The 21,734-nt window shown below is 49.0% G+C and overlaps 1 protein-coding gene across 2 annotated transcripts in view; it reads right to left on the bottom strand.

Moving 5' to 3' along the window:
- ALOX5 (arachidonate 5-lipoxygenase) overlaps window positions 1-21,734 on the bottom strand; it is a 46,101-nt gene that overhangs the window by 8,467 nt on the left and 15,900 nt on the right. Inside the window, exons 4-8 of one of the 2 annotated variants that reach the window (XM_086381348.1) lie at window positions 14,910-15,032; window positions 11,901-12,041; window positions 8,995-9,101; window positions 6,897-7,069; window positions 2,943-3,089 (exon numbers count right to left, since the gene is read on the bottom strand). In XM_086381348.1, the coding sequence (XP_086237474.1) occupies window positions 2,943-3,089; window positions 6,897-7,069; window positions 8,995-9,101; window positions 11,901-12,041; window positions 14,910-15,032 (691 nt within the window). The remainder of the gene's footprint in view (window positions 1-2,942; window positions 3,090-6,896; window positions 7,070-8,994; window positions 9,102-11,900; window positions 12,042-14,909; window positions 15,033-21,734) is intronic. The other variant, XM_086381349.1, reaches the window with a different exon arrangement.

Below are 21,734 nucleotides of genomic sequence, written 5' to 3'. Positions count from 1 at the left end.
AATGAGCGATGTTTAGCATCTTTTCATGTGTTAGCCATCTGTATGTCTTCATTGGAGAAATGTCTTGTTTAGGTCTTTTCCCCACTTTTTGTTGGGTTGTTTGTTTTTCTGGTATTGAGTTGTATGAGCTGCTTGTATATTTTGGAAATTAATCTTTGTCAGTTGTTTCATTTGCTATTATTTTCTCCCATTCTGAGGGTTGTCTTTTCACCTTGCTTACACTTTCCTTTGCTGTACAAAAGCTTTTAAGTTTAATCAGGTCCCACTTGTTTACTTTTGTTTTTATTTCCATGACTCTAGGAGGTGGGTCATAGAGGATCTTGCTTTGATATATGTCATCGAATGTTCTGCCTATGGTTTCCTCTAAGAGTTTTATAGTTTCTGGTCTTACATTTAGGTCTTTAATCCATTTTGAATTTATCTTTGTGTATGGTGTTAGGAAGTGTTCTAATTTCATTCTTTTACATGTAGCTGTCCTGTTTTCCCAGCACCATTTATTGAAGAGGCTGTCTTTGCCCCATTATATATTCTTGCCTCCTTTGTCAAAAATAAGGTACCCATAGGTTCATGGGGTTATTTCTGGGCTTTCTATCTTGTTCCATTGGTCTATATTTCTTTTTTTGTGCCAGTACCATACTGTCTTGATGACTGTAGCTTTGTAGTATAACCTGAAGTCAGGAAGCTTGATTCTTCCAGCTCCATTCTTCTTTCTCAAGACTGCTTTGGCTATTTAGGCTCTTTTTTGTTTCCATATGAATTCTGAATTTTTTTGTTCTAGTTCTATGAAAAATGCCATTAGTATTTTGATAGGGATCAAGTTAAATCTGTAGATTGCACTTGGTAGTATAGTCATTTTAACAATATTGATTCTTCCTACCCAGGAACGTGGAATATCTCTCCATCTGTTTATGTCATATTTGATTTCTTTCATTCAGTTCAGTTCAGTCACTCAGTCATGTCCGACTCTTTGTGACCCCATGAATCGCAGCACGCCAGGCCTCCCTGTCCATCACCACCTCCCAGAGTTCACTCAAACTCATGTCCATCGAGTCGGTGATGTCATCCAGCCATCTCATCCTCTGTCGTCCCCTTCTCCTCCTGCCCCCAATCCCTCCCAGCATCAGAGTCTTTTCCAATGAGTCAACTCTTCACATCAGGTGGCCAAAGTATTGGAGTTTCAGCTTTAGCATCAGTCCTTCCAATGAACACCCAGGACTGATCTCCTTTAGGATGGACTGGTTGGATCTCCTTAGAGTCCAAGGGACTCTTAAGAGTCTTCTCCAATACCACAGTTCAAAAGCATCAATTCTTTGGTGCTCAGCTTTCTTCACAGTCCAACTCTCACATCCATACATGACCAATGGAAAAACCATAGCCTTGACTAGATGGACCTTTGTTGGCAAAGTAATGTCTTTGCTTCTTAATATGCTATCTAGGTTGGTCATAACTTTCCTTCCAAGAAGTAAGTGTCTTTTAGTTTCATGGCTGCAATCACCATCTGCAGTGATTTTGGAGCCCCCCAAAATAAAGTCTGACACTGTTTCCCCATCTATTTGCCATGAAGTGATGGGACCAGATGCCATGATCTTAGTTTTCTGAACATTGAGCTTTAGGCCAAATTTTTCACTCTCCTCTTTCACTTTCATCAAGAGGCTTTTTAGTTCCTCTTCACTTTCTGCCATAAGGGTGGTATCATCTGCATATTTTTCCCGGCAATCTTGATTCCAGCTTGTGCTTCTTCCAGCTCAGCATTTCTCATGATGTTCTCTGCATAGAAGTTAAATAAGCAGGGTGACAATATACAGCCTTGACGTACTCCTTTTCCTATTAGGAACCAGTCTAATGTTCCATGTCCAGTTCTAACTGTTGCTTCCTGGCCTGCATACAGGTTTCTCAAGAGGCAGATCAGGTGGTCTGGTATTCCCATCTCCTGAAGAATTTTCCACAGTTTATTGTGATCCACACAGTCAAAGGCTTTGGCATAGTCAATAAAGCAGAAATGGATGTTTTTCTGGAACTCTCTTGCTTTTTCCATGATCCAGAGGATGTTGGCAATTTGATCTCTGGTTCCTCTGCCTTTTCTAAAACCAGCTTGAACATCAGGAAGTTCATGGTTCACATATTGCTGAAGCCTGGCTTGGAGAATTTTGAGCATTACTTCGCTAGCGTGTGAGATGAGTGCAATTGTGCGATAGTTTGAGCATTCTTTGGCATTGCCTTTCTTTGGGATTGGAATGAAAACGACCTTTTCCAGTCCTGTGGCCACTGCTGAGCTTTCCAAATTTGCTGGCATATTGAGTGTAGCACTTTCACAGCATCATCTTTCAGGATTTGAAATAGCTCAACTGGAATTCCATCACTTCCATAGTGTCTTATAATTTCTGTGTACAGTTCTTTTGTCTCCTTAGGTAAGTTTGTTCCTAGATATTAATTATTTTTGTTGCAATGGTGAATGGGATTGATTCCTTAATTGCTCTTTCTGATTTTTCATTGTTAGTATATAGAAATGCAAGTGATTTCTGTATATTGATTTTGTATCCTGCAACTTTGCTAAATTCACTGATTAGCTCTAGTGGTTTTCTGATACTGTCTTCAGGGTTTTCTATGTCCTACTGGTGTTTTGATTTGGGGCTGGTCAGAATGCTGGAGTGGGGAGCCTGTGCCATCCCAGGGCAGGTCCTTCCCAGAGCCAGGAAGTGCTCAAGGGCATCTTGTGGAGTGGAGCCCTTTCTGCTCACTATGGTCAGCCCTCCCCAGACTGGCAGGAAGCCCTGTGTTCTCGCTTGTCCTGCCCGCCTGGCAGAGCCTTCAGCAGGAGATCCCAGGCAGCGCTGCTGCCTTTCCCTCCTGGAGGTTTGTCGGATCCACCCAGGAAATCATCCCTGAGCCCTGGCTACTGAGGATGGAGCCGCCCAGGATGAGGACTGGGCCGGGCCACCTACCTGGATGGCAATGGGGACAATCTTGTTGGCCAGATTCTTGTACAGCAAGCAGATGGGTGCGGCCAGGAACTGCAGAGTGCAGGGGTCTGTTTTGTTGGCATCGATGCCATCCAACAGTTTAAAGTCCACAATGAAGATGTTCCCTTGCTGCAGGAGGTAAGAGGAAATACATCCAAATTAGGTTCAGTCTGAGACGGACCCAGGAATCGGGCCCAGTGGGAGGGACAGGAGGTCCAGTCAACACAGTGGAGTTCAGAGCTTAGAGTTCTTGGAGTCCTCTGACTCCAAGGCTGATTGACAGAAGTTTTCATAGGCTGTGGAATAGGGCTCAGCAAGGTGAAGAAATGCCAGGGGCTCCTAACACAGTTGCTGTACCTGAGTCTGCCTGACCCTCATGAAAGGTGTTGAAAGACCATCCATGGTGACAAGAAAGAAGACAGAATTTGGATGAAATAAACGAGAGAAGTCCAACGCCAAGAATGATGCTGCGGGATTCCACTGACAAGAGCTCAGAGCTGGGCACACTCACGTGTCAGAGTCAGGACACAGGCTGCCCCTGGGAGGAGAGCTGGAAAGGCAGCAGCAGGGAGGTTCTGAGCTTCAAAAGCAGGCATCCGCCATGCCAGGAGGGGGTCGTCAGGGCTGGCGGACCCTGAGGTCTCCAGGGAGGGTCTTCAGGGGTAAGGAGGTCTACAAGGGTGGGGGTGGGGTCTGCAGGGGTGGCGTGTGTTCTGTGTCCTGGTGAGGTTCTGGCATGGCAGGGCAACTTGGTGCTACCAAGCCATCATTGAGCTTGCTGCCACTCTTGACTCCTGTAGATATCATACTTTAATATAAAACAAAAATGCATGTGGGGAAGGTAGCAAGCTGCCCATCCCAGGTTACACCTGAGTCCCCCACGTGTTAGTCACTCAGCCGTGTCCGACTCTGTGACCCCATGGACTGTAGCCCTCCAGGCTCCTCTGTCCATGGAATTCTCCAGGCAAGAATACTGGAGTAGGTAGCCAATACCTTCTCCAGGGGATTTTCCTGATCCAGGGATCGAATCTGGGGTCTCCTTCATTGCAGGCAGATTCTTTACCATCTGAGCCACCAAGACGGAGCCTAACCTGAGGGTCATGAGGGCTCCTTTTGCAGGGCCGGGGCCTGCTCAGGACAGAGCTGGAAGAGTCTGGGTGGAGGGCAAGTGGTGCTTCTTCTAAAGCCTCTTGTGTTTTAAGCTAGAAATGGAGGCAGGGGTTGCGATCTGGCTGGGGAAGGCCGTCAAGGTATATGCAGTAGAGACCTGTCAACAGGTGCTCAAGTCAGCTGCGTGTCCATAAGCCTGCCAGCAGAGGGCGCGGGGTGACCACAGCACACAGGCACAGGGCCCTGCGGTTGTCTGACACCAGTATGAGCTCTGAGCATCGGCCTGAGTGGCACTTGGGGCAGGAAGGGGCCAGGGTGGGGGAAAGAGGTAATGGTGCCCTTGGCCAGTCAGGGCAGAGGGAAGGTGGGGACAGGCAGCCTCCAGCAGAGAATGTGATGGTCCCTCGGGACACCTTGGCCAGAAATTGGAGACACCCAGGCCTGGTGGGTCATGGGACTGGCTGGGCTTCTGAGATGGGCTGGACAAATGGACTTTCAGAGCAGAGCGGACATCAGAGACCACTGTGCAGAAGAAATGTCTGCCAATCAACTCTTGAGCAGACCAAAGTATTTAACCTGATGTATGAGAGGCTAAAGGGAGACCCTGGGAACCTGGAGGCCTGGGATTTGGGGCTACCTATGGGGCATTTCTCTGTCATTCCAGGCCACCTCCTCTCTCTGGCTGTGATTTCATCCTTCTGAAAAGTGAGGAGTCAACCGTATCTCTCAGTTCTGATATTCTAGGTTCTGTAGAAGATATGGTGGTCTTGCTTGTCTGCTGTCCTCTCCTTTTGCCAGCATTCTCCATTCTCCTGGCTGCAGTGACTGGCTCAGGGAATTGTCTCACAACTCAAACTGGACCCACGACATTTGTTGAAAGTGTCAGGAAATAGGGACTTTTTTCCTGGGGTTCAGCAGTGTTTGCTAAAATGATGGAAGGTAAGTCTGAAGCTCTTAGCGGTCATATTTACCTCCACATAAGGACACCCTCAGGAAAAAATAAATTCCAACAGCAGCAGAAAATTGATAACTGGAGAAATGATGCTAATGGATCATCTGAATCTTAGACCCAGCTAGTTCAGTCTGCTTTATGCTGTTGCCCCAGCCAAGGCACTTCTTAGACTAAATTGGTTTTAACTTGAAACCACAGAATCCTAATATAAAGTTTAAGAACTAAAACACTCTTGAAGAGTTGTGACAATGACTTGAAAGCAATAGGGGTAGAATTTACCTATTCATATTTCAAAAAAAAAATAATTGCATAGGTAAAGAAGAAAAAAAATTGGAGTTTTAGTTGGCTACAAATCTATGATCTCTGTAGATCATAAGATGCTGCCAAAGAGAGGTAGCAGAAAAGATTGTGGGGATTGAGAACTACATTGTAGGGGATGGAGCCATGTACATGTAAGAGATGGGGGATGGAGCCATGTACGCGTAAGAGAAGGGGGATGGGGCCATGTACGCGTAAGAGATGGGGGATGGGGCCGTGTATGCATAAGAGATGGGAGATGGAGCCGTGTATGCGTAGAGATGGGTGGTGCATGTCTAAGGATCCAATCAACGGTAGCTATTGGATTACTGCTTCACCCTCGAAGCCACAGCTGAGCACCAAGACCATTACTCACAGGAAAAGTGGCCACTGTGGTGGCAAGGACTCCTGAGTGGAGGCTGATCCCCCTGCTAGGGTGGCTGGCTGCTCAGTCCCTTCCAGTTCTAGGATTCTCTGACTTTCAGGGTTCAGAGCTTCTCTGACTTGAAGCTTGAAGTCAGTATCACTGAATCAATGTTACCAGGTCCAGCAATTAAGTCTACAGAGAAGCCCTGCTGTGTGTGCCTCTATGCGTGGAGGTATGTGCTGTCACCTGTCCATGTGACGAGGCAGGAGCCCTGCCTGGGGACCTTACCTGGGCAGGCGGCCCTCTGGAGTCAGGAGGGCAGGGTGTGAGGGCTAGGAGGTCTATCTTCAAATGGCACTGACCATCCCTCTCTTGCCAGGCTCCTAAGATGAGCCGAGCAAGCAACATGGGGTGCCTAGAAGCAGCAGAAAGCCCCCTAGACACCTGAGGGGCGGCTGGCAGGAGGCCTGCTCATCCTGGCTCTAGTGGGAAGGGGCCAGCTGACGAGAGACTAAGGGCCATTCCCAGAGCCTCAAGCTCCCGACATGGAGGTGGCTGACACCAAGTCCCACCAGAGGAGGAGGTTTGGACCCTTCCTGTCTCAAAACTAGATGAGTCTTGGAACTGGAGACAGCTGGTCCTGCAGATGAGGGCCAAGAAGAGAGGTGGGAAGAGGGCGAGGACAGGAGCAGACCAACACTTCTAATTAAAAAGCCAGAGTCCCAGCGGTTTTCTCCGGTTGTTTTGGTTTTGTTTTGTCCTGATGTAACATTAGCTTTTTCTCCAGTTTCTTTACCTTTGCCAGGTGGGTAACAATTGATGGTTCTGCATGTAAAGCGCCTCTCACAATACTTGACCCATAACAGGCCCTTTGTTAGAGGGAGCTCTTTTAATTATGATAGTGATACTGAAAACATTGATCTTATGCTCTCAGACCTGAGCATCGTGGAGAAATGTTACTCTCAATTTCCTCACCTATGTTGGACAAGACCATTTTCATAAATGCTCAGGAAAAGGAAGAGCCCACTTCACCAAAGGCAGCCAAGCTCACCATCAACAAGAGCCTGGAGATAGTGGCCCGGAGGCCAGCAAGCATGGGCCAGCAGGAAGTGGTTTCTGACTGACTGAGTGTGACCTGGCCATCTGAGCTGCCTCTGGCCCGGGCCACTGTCTCCAGCCGACCAGGTCCTACCTCGAGACCAGGTCCTACCTCGATCTCCTGCTCCAGGGTGAGCTGCCGCTCCAGGCTGCACTCCACCATCTCTGTGGTCACCGGCAGATTGTCTGGCAGCTTCAGACAGCGCTGGATCATCACAGGGTTGCAGCCGTTCAGGAACTGGTAGCCAAACATGAGGTCTTCCTGCCAGTGATTCATGACCCGCTCTGCGAGGAGAGAACTGCAGCTCAGCCTGAGCTCTGAGCCAGGCTGAGGTCGTCCTGATACAGACCAAGGGCCAGAGTCCCAGCTGGTACTCTCTTCCAGGCGTTCACTGGACAGCCCACCATGCCAAACTTCTTGACCACTCAGTCAGGCCAGGGCACCACCCCATCCTCCCTGAGCTGGCCTTTAGTGGCTCAGAAGCAACAGAAATAGACAAATGAGACTGTATCAAATTAAAAAGCTTCTGCAAAGGAAGCAACAGAGTGAAAAGTCAACCTACAGAACAGGAGAAAAGGTTTGCAAACCACATATCCTATGGGGGCTACTCTTCAAAATATATAAGGAATTCCTACGGCTCAATAGCAAAACACCAATAACCCGATTAAAAGGGGGCAAAGGATTTGAACAGACATTTCTCTGAAAAATGTATAGAGATAGCCAGCAGGCATATGACAAAATGCTCAACATTACTAATCATCAGCAAAATGCAAATCAAACCCCCATGAGCTGCCACCTCACACCTGTCAGGACACTATTACTATCACTTTTTAAAGGCAAGTACTGGTGAGGCCGTGGAGGAGCTGGAGCCCTTGTGCAGAGTTGGTGGGAAGGCAGGATGCACAGCTGTCATGAGGAACAGTGTGGAGCTTCCTCAAAAAGGTCAAAATAGAACGACCATGTGACCCAGCAATCCTAGCTCTGGTTATTCATCCTAAAGAATTGAAATCAGGATCTTGAAGAGATATCTGCATCCCCATGTTCATTGCAGCACAATCCGTAACAGCCAATATGTGGAAACCATGTACATGCTCATTTACAGAGGGATGAAGAAAATGTGGTGTATATATCCAATGGAATACTATTCAGCATTAAAAAGAAGTATATGTGCAGTATATCACAGCATAGATGAACCTGGAGGACATTACGCTCAATGAAAAGAGCCAGTCACCAAAGGACAAATACTGCATGATTCTACTTACAGGAAAAGTCGAAATTAGTCACACTCATAGAATCAAAGAGCAGCATAGGGACTTCCCTGGCAGTCCAGTGGTTAAGATTTTGCCTTCCAGTGCGGGGAGGGGGGGAGGTATGAGTTCAATCCCTGGTCAGGGAGCTAAGATTCCCATATGCCTTATGGCCAAATAACCAAAACATAAAACAGAAACAATATTGCAAAATATTCAATAAAGACTTTTTAAATGGTCCACATTAAAAAAAAATCTTGAAAACATCTATACAGAAAGCAGCATAGCATGGTGGTGGTTGGGAGGGGCGGGGGGCTTAGTAATCCATAAGCATGGTTTCAATCAAGCAAGATGAATAGGTTCTAGAGATCTGCTGTGCAACACTGTACCTACAGAAAGAAAAAGAGCCCAGGTCCTGTGCCCAGGAAGGAGGGGGGACCGGGATGCAGGAGAAGGAGGGGAGCAGGGGGACAACCTAGGGAGGAGTCGGTGAAGGCAGCTGTTCCCTGTGCTTGCTTCCTGACTGTCTCCTAACTTTTCTGTTGCTGCATGGTCCATCCTATGCCATCCCTGGCAGGTATGCGATGCTACTGCTCTACCAAACACATCCTGGTCCAAAGGAACCCATTGTTGCTTTCATGTAAATGCTTAAAAAACCACTCTAACTCCTGCCTTTTTTTTTTTTGGTTAAGAAGCATAAAAAATGATTTACATAAAGAAAACATTCTGATATTTTCAAGACTTTTGATGGCGGAATGAGGTTGAGGGTGCTCAGCCTTGAACATCCAAGGAGTGGAAACCTCTGGCCAGGGGAGTGGTCCCCAGGAGAGGGCACTGTGTGGGTGCAGGCGGTGCCAACCTGGGGGACAGGGAGGGCCCGGACTGGAGCAGGGGGGTCAGCCCTTTCCCATGTCCAGGCAAGGCTCCCCCAGCACCACGAGAGTGCCCCAAAACACACTCACCAGAAATAGTGTTGCTGATCCTGACAAAGATTTTCTCAAAGTCGGCGAAGTCGCTCCAGGACGACTGGAACATGTGCATGAAGCGGTTGATGAACAGGTTCTCCATCCTGCAGATCGAGACATGGTGGCCCCCTCGCACGCGCTCTGGCCTCGCCTCCCCTGAGAGTCCCTTTGCACCTGGGTCTCACAGCGCCTCGAGGGGCCTTGAACCCGGGGCAGCTCCAAGGCGCAGCTGACTGGCCTTGTGGAAAGCAGGACGAAACTGGCACGCATGCCCATGTGCTTCCTCTGCACTCCCTTCAGAAGGAGCCCAGTGGCCTGCCCTCAGCAACAGTCTACAGTGCTCATGCCTCCATTCAGGCATCAGACTTGCTGCTTCCCCCTATGAAGGCAAGCTTCCAGGGACCGAGCACTGTTGTTTCCTCTGCAGCTGATCTCCTGGGTCTCCTGGATTTGGGAGGATGAGCAGTTCGGTGGAGCGTAGCCATCCTTCACCGTCTGCCTAACTCTGGCTCTCTGCCTGGTGCTGAGGAGGACACAGCTTCAAAATACTCATTACACAGGACAGCAAAGTAACCCAAGATAGGAGCTTACTAAACTCAAAAGGCGGGCTGCAGGCAACAAGGAGAGAGATCTGAGAGGCCTGAGCAACCCGGGGGACTTCCTGGAGGAGGCAGGTGTGGGATGGGTGGGGAAAGGTGGAGAAGGCAGGAAGGGTATCCCAGGCTTTCCTACGTAACCTAGGCAAGGTGCAGGACGGAGCTGTGGGAACCCTGGCCAGCGCTCACGGCAGCGGTGGCGGCCTCATTTCCCTCTCTGGCACACACAGCTGAGAATGACGAGCAGTCACCCTGCTTCCTTCCTGCCGGCCAGTCTTCCAGGGTCCAGGCCTCCCCACCGCCTCTGTCTCTTTGATCCTGAGTTGGTGGTGTTGGCATGTGTGGTCTCCCCATTTGGAGTGCCGTGTGCCCTTCTTTCTCCTCCTCCTGAGCATATGGGGTGAATGTTTCCGGAGGGCTTGACTAGTGAACCCCACTTCTCTTCTGATCTCGTGAAGCTTCCCCTTTCCCATAGGCCTGTGATGCTACTTCCACGTCGCTGATGGCAGGTTATGTACAAACACATTCACATGAAAACCTGCCTGCTGCCCACGCACCAGGAGGGTGAGGTGGGTCTGCATTGCTCTGCTGGGCCTGGGCTCTGGGCAACAGTGGGCTCAGGGTGCATGGTCATAGCATAGTCAGGGCCCGGGGTGGGGGGCCTTGCCGGTGCTCCTCCAGTGGGCTGCCTGTCCTGCCCACCCATCTTCCCCAAGGGCGCCTCCCCCAGAAAGCAGCCCTTATGGAGAGGCCCCAGCCCCCTCCTTGCATTTACTCCTGGGGCAGTGGGCTGGCGGGGACTGAGCATGTCCACAAAGATCTGGGAATCCCAGAGCCTCCTCACGCCTTCCAAGGACTGAGGTTTGGGTGTTTTGTCTGGAGTGAACCTGGCTGATGGGTACAGAGGGCTCTGAACAGCATTGTGGTGGGGGGCAGAGGGTGGGTAGGGGACACCTGTGAGCATGCAGGAGGGCAGCAAGTCCCACCGACCAAAGATGGGGACTCAGCAGACAAGCGGCAGGCTCTGGGGCCCCTCCTGGCTCTGCTGGTCCCAGGAAAGGCTTGATGCAGAAAAGGACACCCCTGCCTGAAGACTCCTGTCCGGGTCCTGCCACGGTTTAGCAAATGCTGCTCTTGTTGGTCCTGGACACCTGGAGGCCTGGGAGCCCACTCTGCTCGAGGGCAGGTCCTGGGGCCACGAGGCCAATGACCTCAGCGAGTTAGAGGAATCAGCTGCCTATGGATGGTTGATACACTGCGAGGCCTGGAATGTGCTAGAGCACAGCCTGGGCTGTGGTGGCGCACAGTAGGTGCTCAGCGCCTCGGAGCCTGAGGAGAACCCTGGTGTCACTCTGTCTATTCACCAGCAATGATCCCAGCCCTTCATGGGGAAGGGGCGCTTTTACCCACATGCTTGCTGTACGCACATGCTTGTTGCAGACTCTCCACTGCAGGCAGGCCTCCAGGAATGCCCCCAGCTAAGCTTCTACCAGCCGTGTTCCTCCTTCCTCACCCAGCACCCAGCCCTCCTCCTCCAACCCCCTTTGTTAGCTGAGCTTCCTGGGACAGGAATCCTTGTTAAGGTGGAGGACTAAACCTCTGATGCTCTCTGGTGTCTGGGTGTGGAGAGGCCTTCCCAGGCCTGTACAATCCTCCCTGCCTGGAGGATGGCCCAGCGCCACACATTGCCCTGGAAAGAGGTCTCGGACCCCGGGGCACCCTGTGGGGGATTGGGAGTGTGTCACAGCCCCACGTGGGTCACGGGTCTCCCTAGCTGGTCTCTTTGACCTTAAAACAGAAGGCGGGCACTGAACACAGGGTGGGGTGTGGTAGGACTACCCAGAGGAAGCCAGAGATCCAGGAAGAAGAGGAGTTAGGAGGAAAATTATTTGCAAGTCATCTATAGGCAAAGTATTGTTACATACTCACAGATAACTGGATATTAGGGACTTTAAAGACGTGTTAGCACACAGAGCAGAACCCGCGGCCAAAGAGGGCACACAGCCAGGTGACAGCAAGGACAGGTAATGGCGCAGTCAGGTAAAAACAGAAACAGATATAGAGACAGCCAGGCAGGACTCACATGGCGCCGCCCGCTGGCCTGGGCTGGGCACCAGCTGTGGGCCCTGCGCTGACAGAGGCGGGAGCTCCTGCTTCCTCCACCCCCTCCACCCCTTTCCTTCTTTGAACAGCTTCTCCATTTCCCATTTCATGGTTGTGCTCTTTCGGGTGGGGGGCCAAGCTTACTGAACAGGGCCAGCCCCGTTCCAGGCAGAGCAGGTGGCTCGGAGGAAACTTGCCAGTTACCCAGAATGGTGCAGAAACCGAGCTGTCCAAAGGCGGAGGTTCAAGAGGGAAGGGCCCTGAAGATCTCCTCCCTGGGTCTGTTTTCCATAGTAAACGCCGGCGAGGTTAGCTGAGGGCAGAGTGGTGCCTCGATGGAGGGAGCTGTGGTGAGGCAGGCCAGGGCCCAGGTCGGGTCAGATCAGGGACCTTCAGGTCAGTAGGGCTGCCACGTGCAGTGTGGGCAGCTTTTCCCCTCTGACCACAGAGGGGATGGACCAGAGGGCCTTGGAGCCCCAGCTCCACTGCTGGGGTCTGGACACAAGAATCCTGAGTGGGGCTGGAGTCTATATGCAAGCCCAGGCCAGGGCCAAAGAGGACAGTTGAGATGGATGCAGGTTGCCAAGCCTGGCTGAAGATCCTAGCCCCATCTCTTCCCAGAAGTGTGGTTTCAGGCAAATCCTTAACTTTCTGTGCCCAGTGTCCTCGTCCATGAAATGGGTATAATGATTGTCCCTGCCTCACAGGGCTGACATGATATACAAAAAGCACTGGTATGTAAAGTGAGTTCAACAAATATTAGTGACTAGCACCCTGGTTATCACTTACTGCTAATATTAATATTAAAGTCTGTAGCCTTAAGCTGTGGTGTTCTGGGGGGACCACTGGATAAGCTCACAATCCAGGCTATGGCACAGCACTTGCCCCCTCCTTCCTGGGGCCCTGCTGTCTAATTCACTCATCCCTTTCTTGCTTCACACTCAGTTCACCAAGGAATCTGTACGTACTGGTTCCTCTTTGCTTCCTCGCCTCTGCTGTCCCTGAGTGCTCTCCTCCAGGACACTGGGCATCACATCCTAGTCACTGTATCCACAGAGTCAGCTCTAAACTCCCCTCACCTCCCCAAAGCATCTGACAAACCAACTTCTCTTTCCTTGACACTAAAACACTGACTCCCATGGACCTCATCCCTGGTGAGGGTGCTTCAAACCCTTAGTGCTGCAGCCTCATCCCAGTAAAGGCTGGGATCCTTGCCCCATTCCCTGCACTGGCAGCCTCATTCCCACTTCCCCACACAGGCCCCCAGCTCCAGTCCTCACAGTCATGGAGTTGTCACCGCCCTGAATGCCACCCCTCTCCTCCTCCAATCAGCCTGGTGAACTCCTATACATCCTTCAAGACCCAGGTCGGGCTTCCCTCTTAGAAAGCTCTTTCCTGATGCTGCCTCCTCAGAGCTCCCTCCCTGCCTCCCGCTTCCCCAGTCTCCTTTCCTAAGGAATATCCATCACATGCCATCGCGATGAGCCGCATGCGGCTCTGCCTCCACTAGACTGTGAGCTTCTTGGACTGCTTTTGATGCGTCTCAGGCCCCCACTCCCAGGAGCTCAATAAACATTTGTCAAAGGGCGAGCAGCAGATGGCCTTCTCTGGGCCAGCTTCCACGGGGGTGGAGGGAGCCCAGGGGAGCCAGCAGATGGGCCGTGACAGAGCCTCAGGTGGCAGCTCCCTGGCCAGTCTCCTTCCTGCACTCAGGAAGGAGAAGGAGGTCCCCCAGTCACCCAGAATGGAGCCACTGGAGGCCACACCCCTACAGAGTGCTAGGCCTCCCCACAGCGGCAGTGCCTGCGTGACTTCATTTCAGTCTCAACAATCCTAGCAGTTAGGCAGCATCGGCCTTACTTTATAGTCAGAGAACTTTAAAGTCAGGAAACTTAAAAACTTCTCCCAAGATGGCGCAGCTAGAATCTGAAATGGCCACTGCTTTCCAGGCTCTAGATAAGGTGACCCCTTGCTTGTAAAGGGTACTTAGAGATGAGTTAACATTTGTTATAATTTTAAGAGATTAATAGCTTCCCCCCCCTCCCCAGGGTCGCCATGAAGGTTAAAGCAGACAATTCTATGGAGAAAGCACCCATACCTACAGCCTGGCACTGACTTGGGGCGTGGTAAGCGTCAGGCCCTTATTACTTTCTTCCTCCCAGAGACGCAGGCTCAGGAAGACAGATGAACTGGGTCTCTCTGATATGAGGGGTTCCCTGCAGAGCTTGCTGGTCAGGCTGTGTGTGTCTGTGTAGGGTTTTTCTTAAATGTCCCCAGGAGCAAGACCTGGGGGTGTGGCCTCCCACCCTTTCTTTACAGAAGTGCAGAAGTTCAACCACATGAGGCAACTTCTTGAGGGGAGAAACTGTGCAACCAAGCACACGTTGCCACAGAGGCTAACTAAATGAACCTGTCTGCCTCCTGGTTACGCCAACCCAAGGTGAGGGCCCACCTGGGGAAACTCTCACCCTGGCGGTAGGGACTGGCTGGCACCAGGAGGCGCGGAAGCTCCTCAGGGCAGTCCAAGGCTTGGTCAGGGAGCACATCCATGGATTTAGGGTTTTCCAGATTTGCATGACTGGGAGAATTCCCTAAAGTGTCAGTGTAATGATTCAAAGACCCCTCCACCAGCCCCGGGGTGGGCCTGGGGCTCCATGTTGGTAACAAGCACCCGAGGAGTCTTTGAAAACCATCAGTAATTCAGCTGCCAAGAAGGAGCACAGAAGTCAGATCTCTGCCATTTATCAGCAGGAGCTATCGGGCAAATATCTGACTTCCTTCTTCTGCAGATTCCTCAACTGCAGAATGAGGTTAAGAACTGTGCCCACTTCATGGGGCTGCAGTGAAAGATGAACAGAGATGCGCGTGAGCCATCTGGCATGCAGGACCCTGCCAGTTAGGGGACAGCTTACGCCTTGTCTACCCTGGAACGGGTCCACGGGCAGACGAGGCACTCCAAGTAAAGACCCTCACTCTGGGCTGGAAACAGGTCAGTTTGGCATCTAGAGTCCTGTGCGCTGTGACTTTGTTTAGATACAGGTTCCCCGGGGATTGCGCATTCAGGATCCATGCTATGACCAAGAGGTAATCAAGTGATTTGGGACGAGTTGCTCAGCAGAGCTGCTCCCTCAGCCCAAGACCCCCATGAGGGGAGGAATGGGAGTCCCGCCTCCCATTGAGCAGCCCCAGCTGCTCAAGTTCTCGCACACTTACGCTTTGGAGTAGTTCAGAACAAAGTCCACTCCTTTCTCACTATCGAACTGGATATCTCGGGGTAAGTCCTTGTGGCATTTGGCATCGATACTCAGTGGGAAGCCAGGGTTCCACTCCATCCATCTGAGTGTGAAAGAGGAGGAGAAAAAACAGAATTCAATGTCTGGCCTCTGGACCAGCCTCTCAGGCTGAAGGCTGCCTATCAGGTGACCACGCTGTGGCTGAGTGTGCCCGGTGAGGTACTGGGATGCCTCCCACGGTCTGGTAGCCCCCCACCTTGCTGGGTCCTGAGCCTCCCAGTGGGAGGCCTGAGGTCTCCTAAACCTGAGGCTAGGCTTCCAGCAGAGGACTGGAAGGTAGGGGCATACAGAGAGCATCAGAAGACCTCATTTTTTTGAGGTGACATTCAAAGGCGATGCCCGCAGCCCAGAGCTGCCTTGCTGCTTACTGGAGTTGGAAGTGATGTAGGCTGTCCCCACATCTGACCTGGACGTTCAAGTCTCACCAGCTTGGTCAACACCCTTGTACTGTGTGTGGTGGTCAGGGGAAAGGGGACAGTGGTCATGCCTTCACACATGGGGCACAGGCAGCAGGGTGGTTGGCAAGGACCTCCAGGCACAGACAGCTGCCAATAGCGGGTTCAGACATTGCTACAGTCAAAGAGCTCCCCTCAGACACAGGCCCTGTACTCTACCCCACCAAAGTCTTTAGAGTCTGTTATCCTTGAAATTTATTCCGCAGCATTAAAATTTTTTTTTCCCATGTCTCACGGTTTGTGGGGTCTTAGTTCCCCAACAAGGGATCAAACCCAGCCCCTTGCAGTGGAAGCTCAGAGTCTTAATCACTGCACTGCCAGAGAGTTCTCTAAGTCTTTTAAAAATTTTGTTTACTACAGAAGCAAACTAAACAAAAAATCTGTTAACTTCTTTAGGGCAGGGAGAACGATCTTATACTTGTTTAAAAACAAAAATTTACATTCTGGGATTTCAGCTTTTCCATTTGTAGTCCTAATTATCTTTCCTTTTTAATCTCTCTTATGAGAAGGAAGTAAAACACTGAGTGTACAGGTCATTAAAAAGCCTTACGGCCCTTTAATATCATGTTGCATTTTTACTGTCACAAAAATTCCCAGTGTTTTTTGAGGCGTTCTGCGCAGGTGCACAAGGGCCGAGAGGAGCTATTCCACATTCAAGGTCAGGAGGGGCGACCTCGTCCAAGGTAAGGAGCAGCGGCTGCACTTTGCTGGAGCAGCCGTGAAGAGATACCCCACGTCCAAGGTACGAGAAACCCAAGTAAGATGGTAGGTGTTGCGAGAGGGCATCAGAGGGCAGACACACTGAAACCATAATCACAGAAAACTAGCCAATCTAATCACACGGACCACAGCTTGTCTAACTCAGTGAAACTAAGCCATGCCATGTGGGGCCACCCAAGACGGGCAGGTCATGGTGGAGAGGTCTGACAGAATATGGTCCACTGGAGAAGGGAAGGGCAAATCACTTCAGTATTCTTGCCTTAAGAACCCCATGAACAGTATGAAAAAGCAAAATGATAGGATACTAAAAGAGGAACTCCCCAGGTCGGTAGGTGCCCAATATGCTACTGGAGATCAAAGGAGAAATAACTCCAGAAAGAATGAAGGGATGGCGCCAAAGCAAAAACTACCCAGCTGTGGATGTGACTGGTGATAGAAGCAAGGTCCTATGCTGTAAAGAGCAATATTGCATAAGAACCTGGAATGCCAGGTCCATGAATCAAGGCAAATTGGAAGTGATCAAACAAGAGATGGCAAAAGTGAATGTCAACATTCTAGAAATCAGCAAACTAAAATGGACTGGAATGGGTGAGTTTAACTCAGATGACCATTATATCTACTACTGCGGGCAGGAATCCCTTAGAAGAAATTGAGTAGCCATCATGGTCAACAAAAGAGTCCGAAATGCAGTACTTGGATGCAATCTCAAAAACAACAGAATGATCTCTGTTCATTTCCAAGGCAAACCATTCAATATCACAGTAATTCAAGCCTATGCCCCAACCAGTAACACTGAAGAAGCTGAAGTTGAACAGTTCTATGAAGACCTACAAGACCTTTTAGAACGAACACCCCCAAAAGATGTCCTTTTCATTATAGGGGACTGGAATGCAAAAGTAGGAAGTCAAGAAACATCTGGAGTAACAGGCAAATTTGGCCTTGGAATATGGAATGAAGCAGGGAAAGGGTTAAAAGTGTTTTGCCAAGAGAACACACTGGTCATAGCAAACACTCTCTTCCAACAACACAAGAGAAGACTCTACACATGGACATCACCAGATGGTCAACACTGAAATCAGATTGATTATATTCTTTTCAGCCAAAGATGGAGAAGCTCTATACAGTCAACAAAAACAAGACCAGGAGCTGACTGTGGCTCAGATCACGAACTCCTTATTGCCAAATTCAGACTTAAATTGAAGAAAGTATGGAAAACCACTAGACCATTCAGGTATGACCTAAATCAAATCCCTTATGATTATACAGTGGAAATGAGAAACAGATTTAAGGGACAAGATCTGATAGACAGAGTGCCTGATGAACTATGGACGGAGGTTCGTGACATTGTACAGGAGACAGGGATCCAGACCATCCCCATGGAAAAGAAATGCAAAAAAGCAAAACGGCTGTCTGAAGAGGCCTTACAAATAGCTGTGAAAAGAAGAGAAGTGAAAAGCAAAGGAGAAAAGGAAAGATATAAGCATCTGAATGCAGAGTTCCAAAGAATAGCAAGGAGAGATAAGAAAGCCTTCCTCAGCAATCAATGCAAAGAAATAGAGGAAAAGGACAGAATGGGAAAGACTAAGGATCTCTTCAAGAAAATTAGAGATACCAAGGGAACATTTCATGCAAAGATGGGCTCGATAAAGGACAGAAATGGTATGGACCTAACAGAAGCAGAAGACATTAAGAAGAGGTGGCAAGAATACACAGAAGAACTATACAAAAAAGATTTTCATGACCCAGATAATCACGATGGTGTGATCACTTACCTGGAGCCAGACATCCTGAAATGTGAAGTCAAGTGGGCCTTAGAAAGCATCACTACGAACAAAGCTAGTGGAGATGATGGAATTCCAGTTGAGCTATTTCAAATCCTGAAAGATGATGCTGTGAAAGTGCTGCATTCAATATGCCAGCAAATTTGGAAAACTCAGCAGTGGCCACAGGACTGGAAAAGGTCAGTTTTCATTCCAATCCCAAAGAAAGTCAATGCCAAAGAATGTTCAAACTACCACATAATTGCACTCATCTCATACACTAGTAAAGTAATGCTCAAAATTCTCCAAGCCAGGCTTCAGCAATATGTGAACCATGAACTTCCAGATGTTGAAGCTGGTTTTAGAAAAGGCAGAGGAACCAGAGATCAAATGGCCAACATCCACTGGATCATGGAAAAAGCAAGAGAATTCCAGAAAAACATCTATTTCTGCCTTATGGACTATGCCAAAGCCTTTGACTGTGTGGATCACAATAAACTGTGGAAAATTCTTCAAGAGATAAGAATACCAGACCATCTGACCTGCCTCTTGAGACATCTCTATGCAGATCAAGAAGCAACAGTTAGAACTGGACATGGAACAACAGACTGGTTCCAAATAGGAAAAGGAGTACGTAACGGCTGTATATTGTCACCTGCTCCTTTAACTTCTATGCAGAGTACATCATGAGAAATGCTGGGCTAGAAGAAGCACAAGCTGGAATCAAGATTGCCGGGAGAAATATCAATGACCTCAGATATGCAGATGACACCATCCTTATGGCAGAAATTGAAGAGCAACTAAAAAGCCTCTTGGTGAAAGTGAAAGAGGAGAGTGAAAAAGTTGGCTTCAAGCTCAACATTCAGAAAACTAAGATCATGGCATCTGGTCCCATCACTTCATGGCAAATAGATGGGGAAACAGTGGAAACAGTGTCAGACTTTATTTTTCTGGGCTCCAAAATCACTGCAGATGGTGACTGCAGCAATGAAATTAAAAGACGCCTACTCCTTGGAAGGAAAGTTATGACCAACCTAGACAGCATATTCAAAAGCAGAGACATTACTTTGCCAACAAAGGTCCATCTACTCAAGGCTATGATTTTTCCAGTGGTCATGTATGGATGTGAGAGTTGGACTGTGAAGAAGGCTGAGAGCTGAAGAATTGATGCTTTTGAACTGTGGTGTTGGAGAAGACTCTTGAGAGTCCCTTGGACTGCAATGAGATCCAACCAGTCCATCCGAAAGGAGACCAGTCCTGGGTGTTCATTGGAAGGACTGATGTTGAAGCTGAAACTCCCATACTTTGGCCACCTCATGTGAAGAGTTGACTCATCGGAAAGGACTCTGATGCTGGGAGGGATTGGGGGCAGGAGGAGAAGAGGACAACAGAGGATGAGATGGCTGAATGGCATCACTGACTCAATGCACATGAGTTTGGGTGAACTCTGGGAGTTGGTGATGGACAGGGAGGCCTGGCGTGCTGCGATTCATGGGGTTGCAAAGAGTCGGACACCAGTGAGTGACTAACTGAACTGTTTGTCCAGTAAGCCTCTCATTATTATCATTAGAGGTGAACAGGAAATGGATATGAGCACTCTTATAATCACTCAGGGTGCATTTGAAAAGTGTTTTCTGTTGCATAGAACCTTATATTTCCTGCTGTTGGTTTACTTACAACGTTCTCTTTTCCTAGACATTAAGGAGCCTTCTGTTTTTGTTGTTTGTATTAACACCAATGCTGGGACATTAACCAGACTAAAAATGTGGGTGAATGCACAAATATCAACCGATTTATTGATTTTTTTCCTTTGTTTTAAAAAATGATTCAAGGCATCTCCAATATATTTCTAAAACTAAGACAGTCATCTGGTAGCCCCACTGGTATTAACTACCAATTGTGGGCACATGCATGCTCAATCGCTCAGTCATGTTTGACTCTTTGCAACTCCGTGGACTGTAGTCCACCAGGCTCTTCTGTCCATGGGGTTTTTCAGGCAATAATACAGGAGTGGGTTGCTATTTCCTCCTCCAGGGGATCTTTCCGACCCAGGGATTGAACCCCCCTATCCTGTGTCTCCTGCACTGGCAAGCAAATTCTTTATCACTGTGCCACCAATTACTGTTGGTCAAGTCAATTTAAACATTACTAAACATTTTCTCTTAGGCACTGGAAGTCCAAGGGCTCTAATCAATTTTAAGAGCTTAGTGGAGCTGGATTTTTTTCAGTATGCGAGCACTGAGCCAATGAGGGGAGAGGTGCCAGGTAATGCATTCCCAGTTTTTTTAAGTGCAGAGTTTACCTGGAGCACGTTTCCTCAGGACCTCCCTGACTCCCGCTGACCCCAGCCTCCGAAATGCTTCCGCCTCGGGCAGTCATGAGACCGCAGCCTCTCGGTGCATGGAGACAGTGCAGTCTGCCAGCCAGTTTACAGCTGGCACCTGAACCAAACGCTTATGTTCCTTCCACTCAAGGCCTGGTGCCCGAGAGACCTGGCAGGCTGACCTGGGCAAGGCCCAAAGACAGCCATAGATAAGTAGGCAAAGATAAACCACACTCCATTGGGAAGACCATGTTGAACAACCAATCGGAAGGAAAAAGCAGAAAAGACATTTAATTTCTTAAAAAAGAGAGAGAGCTAGAGAGGTCTTAAGGAGATGTAATTAGAATCTAAAAAGACTTTGTGCAACCATAACACATGATTTCTGAACTGAAAATTCCATAGAAAAATGGGAAGAGAATACTAGTCACTGTGAGATCTGATCAGTCTCCTGGAAGACAAAGTCTATTCATTATCTGATTGTTGAGCACCTGTTATATGACAGGAACTGCCCTGTGCCAAATGGAAGAAACTGTAACACCGATATACACAGAAATGGAAGCCATAGAAAAAAACACAGGAGACACGGAAATTGGGTATAGAGGCTTTGATATGTGGAGAGCCAGAGTTCCAAAGGACAGAGAGTAATATCTGGAGGAGTAAAAATCAAAGAAATTGGAGAAAAACTTCCTTAAGCTGCTGTTGCTGCTAAGTCGCTTCAGTCGTGTCTGACTCTGTGCGACCCCATAGACAGCAGCCCACCAGGCTCCCCCATCCCTGGGACTCTCCAGGCAAGAACGCTGGAGTGGGTTGCCATTTCCTTCTCCAATGCATGAAAGTGAAAAGTGAAAGTGAAGTCACTCAGTCCTGTATGACTCTTAGCGACCCCATGGACTACAGCCCACCAGGCTCCTCCATCCATGGGATTTTCCAGGCAGGAGTACTGGAGTGGGGTGTCATTGCCTTCTCCGTCCTTAAGCTGAAGAGACCTCAATTTTCTGAGTAAATCCTATACAGAAAAAAATAACAAAGGAAGAAAAAAACATTCCTAGATATATTCTGATTATATTGTAAATGCCAAATAGGAGAAAGTTGGAGGAAGGAGGGGAGCAGAAGGAAGGGATATAGAGGAGGAGAGCTGCTCCTACCAACTCACAAGCTTCTGGAAAAGGAAACTAAGGAACTAGCATTAGGCTTCCTATTGGCCAGTGACGGCAGGGAGGCAGTGTCAGCTGTTTAACGCACATTGTTTAGATCATTATTTAAGCCTCTTACATCAAGTCTAGGAATTCGTGAGGGCAGGAGAAATACTTTTGTGGGGAGGGGTTGTGGGGACGAGCATGGACTGGGGCATCGCATTGCCCACTGTTTCATATATTAACTGAAAGCGCGTGTGAGCGCTCAGCTGCTCCAGTCTTCATATATTAACTGAAAGTGCGCGTGTGAGCGCTCAGCTGCTCCAGTCGCGTCCAGCTCTTTGTGACGCCATG

Source organism: Bos grunniens, chromosome 28 (genome assembly GCF_055505025.1).
Source record: "Bos grunniens cultivar Pamir isolate PY7600 chromosome 28, Bosgru_T2T1.0, whole genome shotgun sequence".
Taxonomy (NCBI): Eukaryota; Metazoa; Chordata; class Mammalia; order Artiodactyla; family Bovidae; genus Bos; species Bos grunniens.
This window is presented reverse-complemented; position numbering and strand designations above follow the sequence as displayed.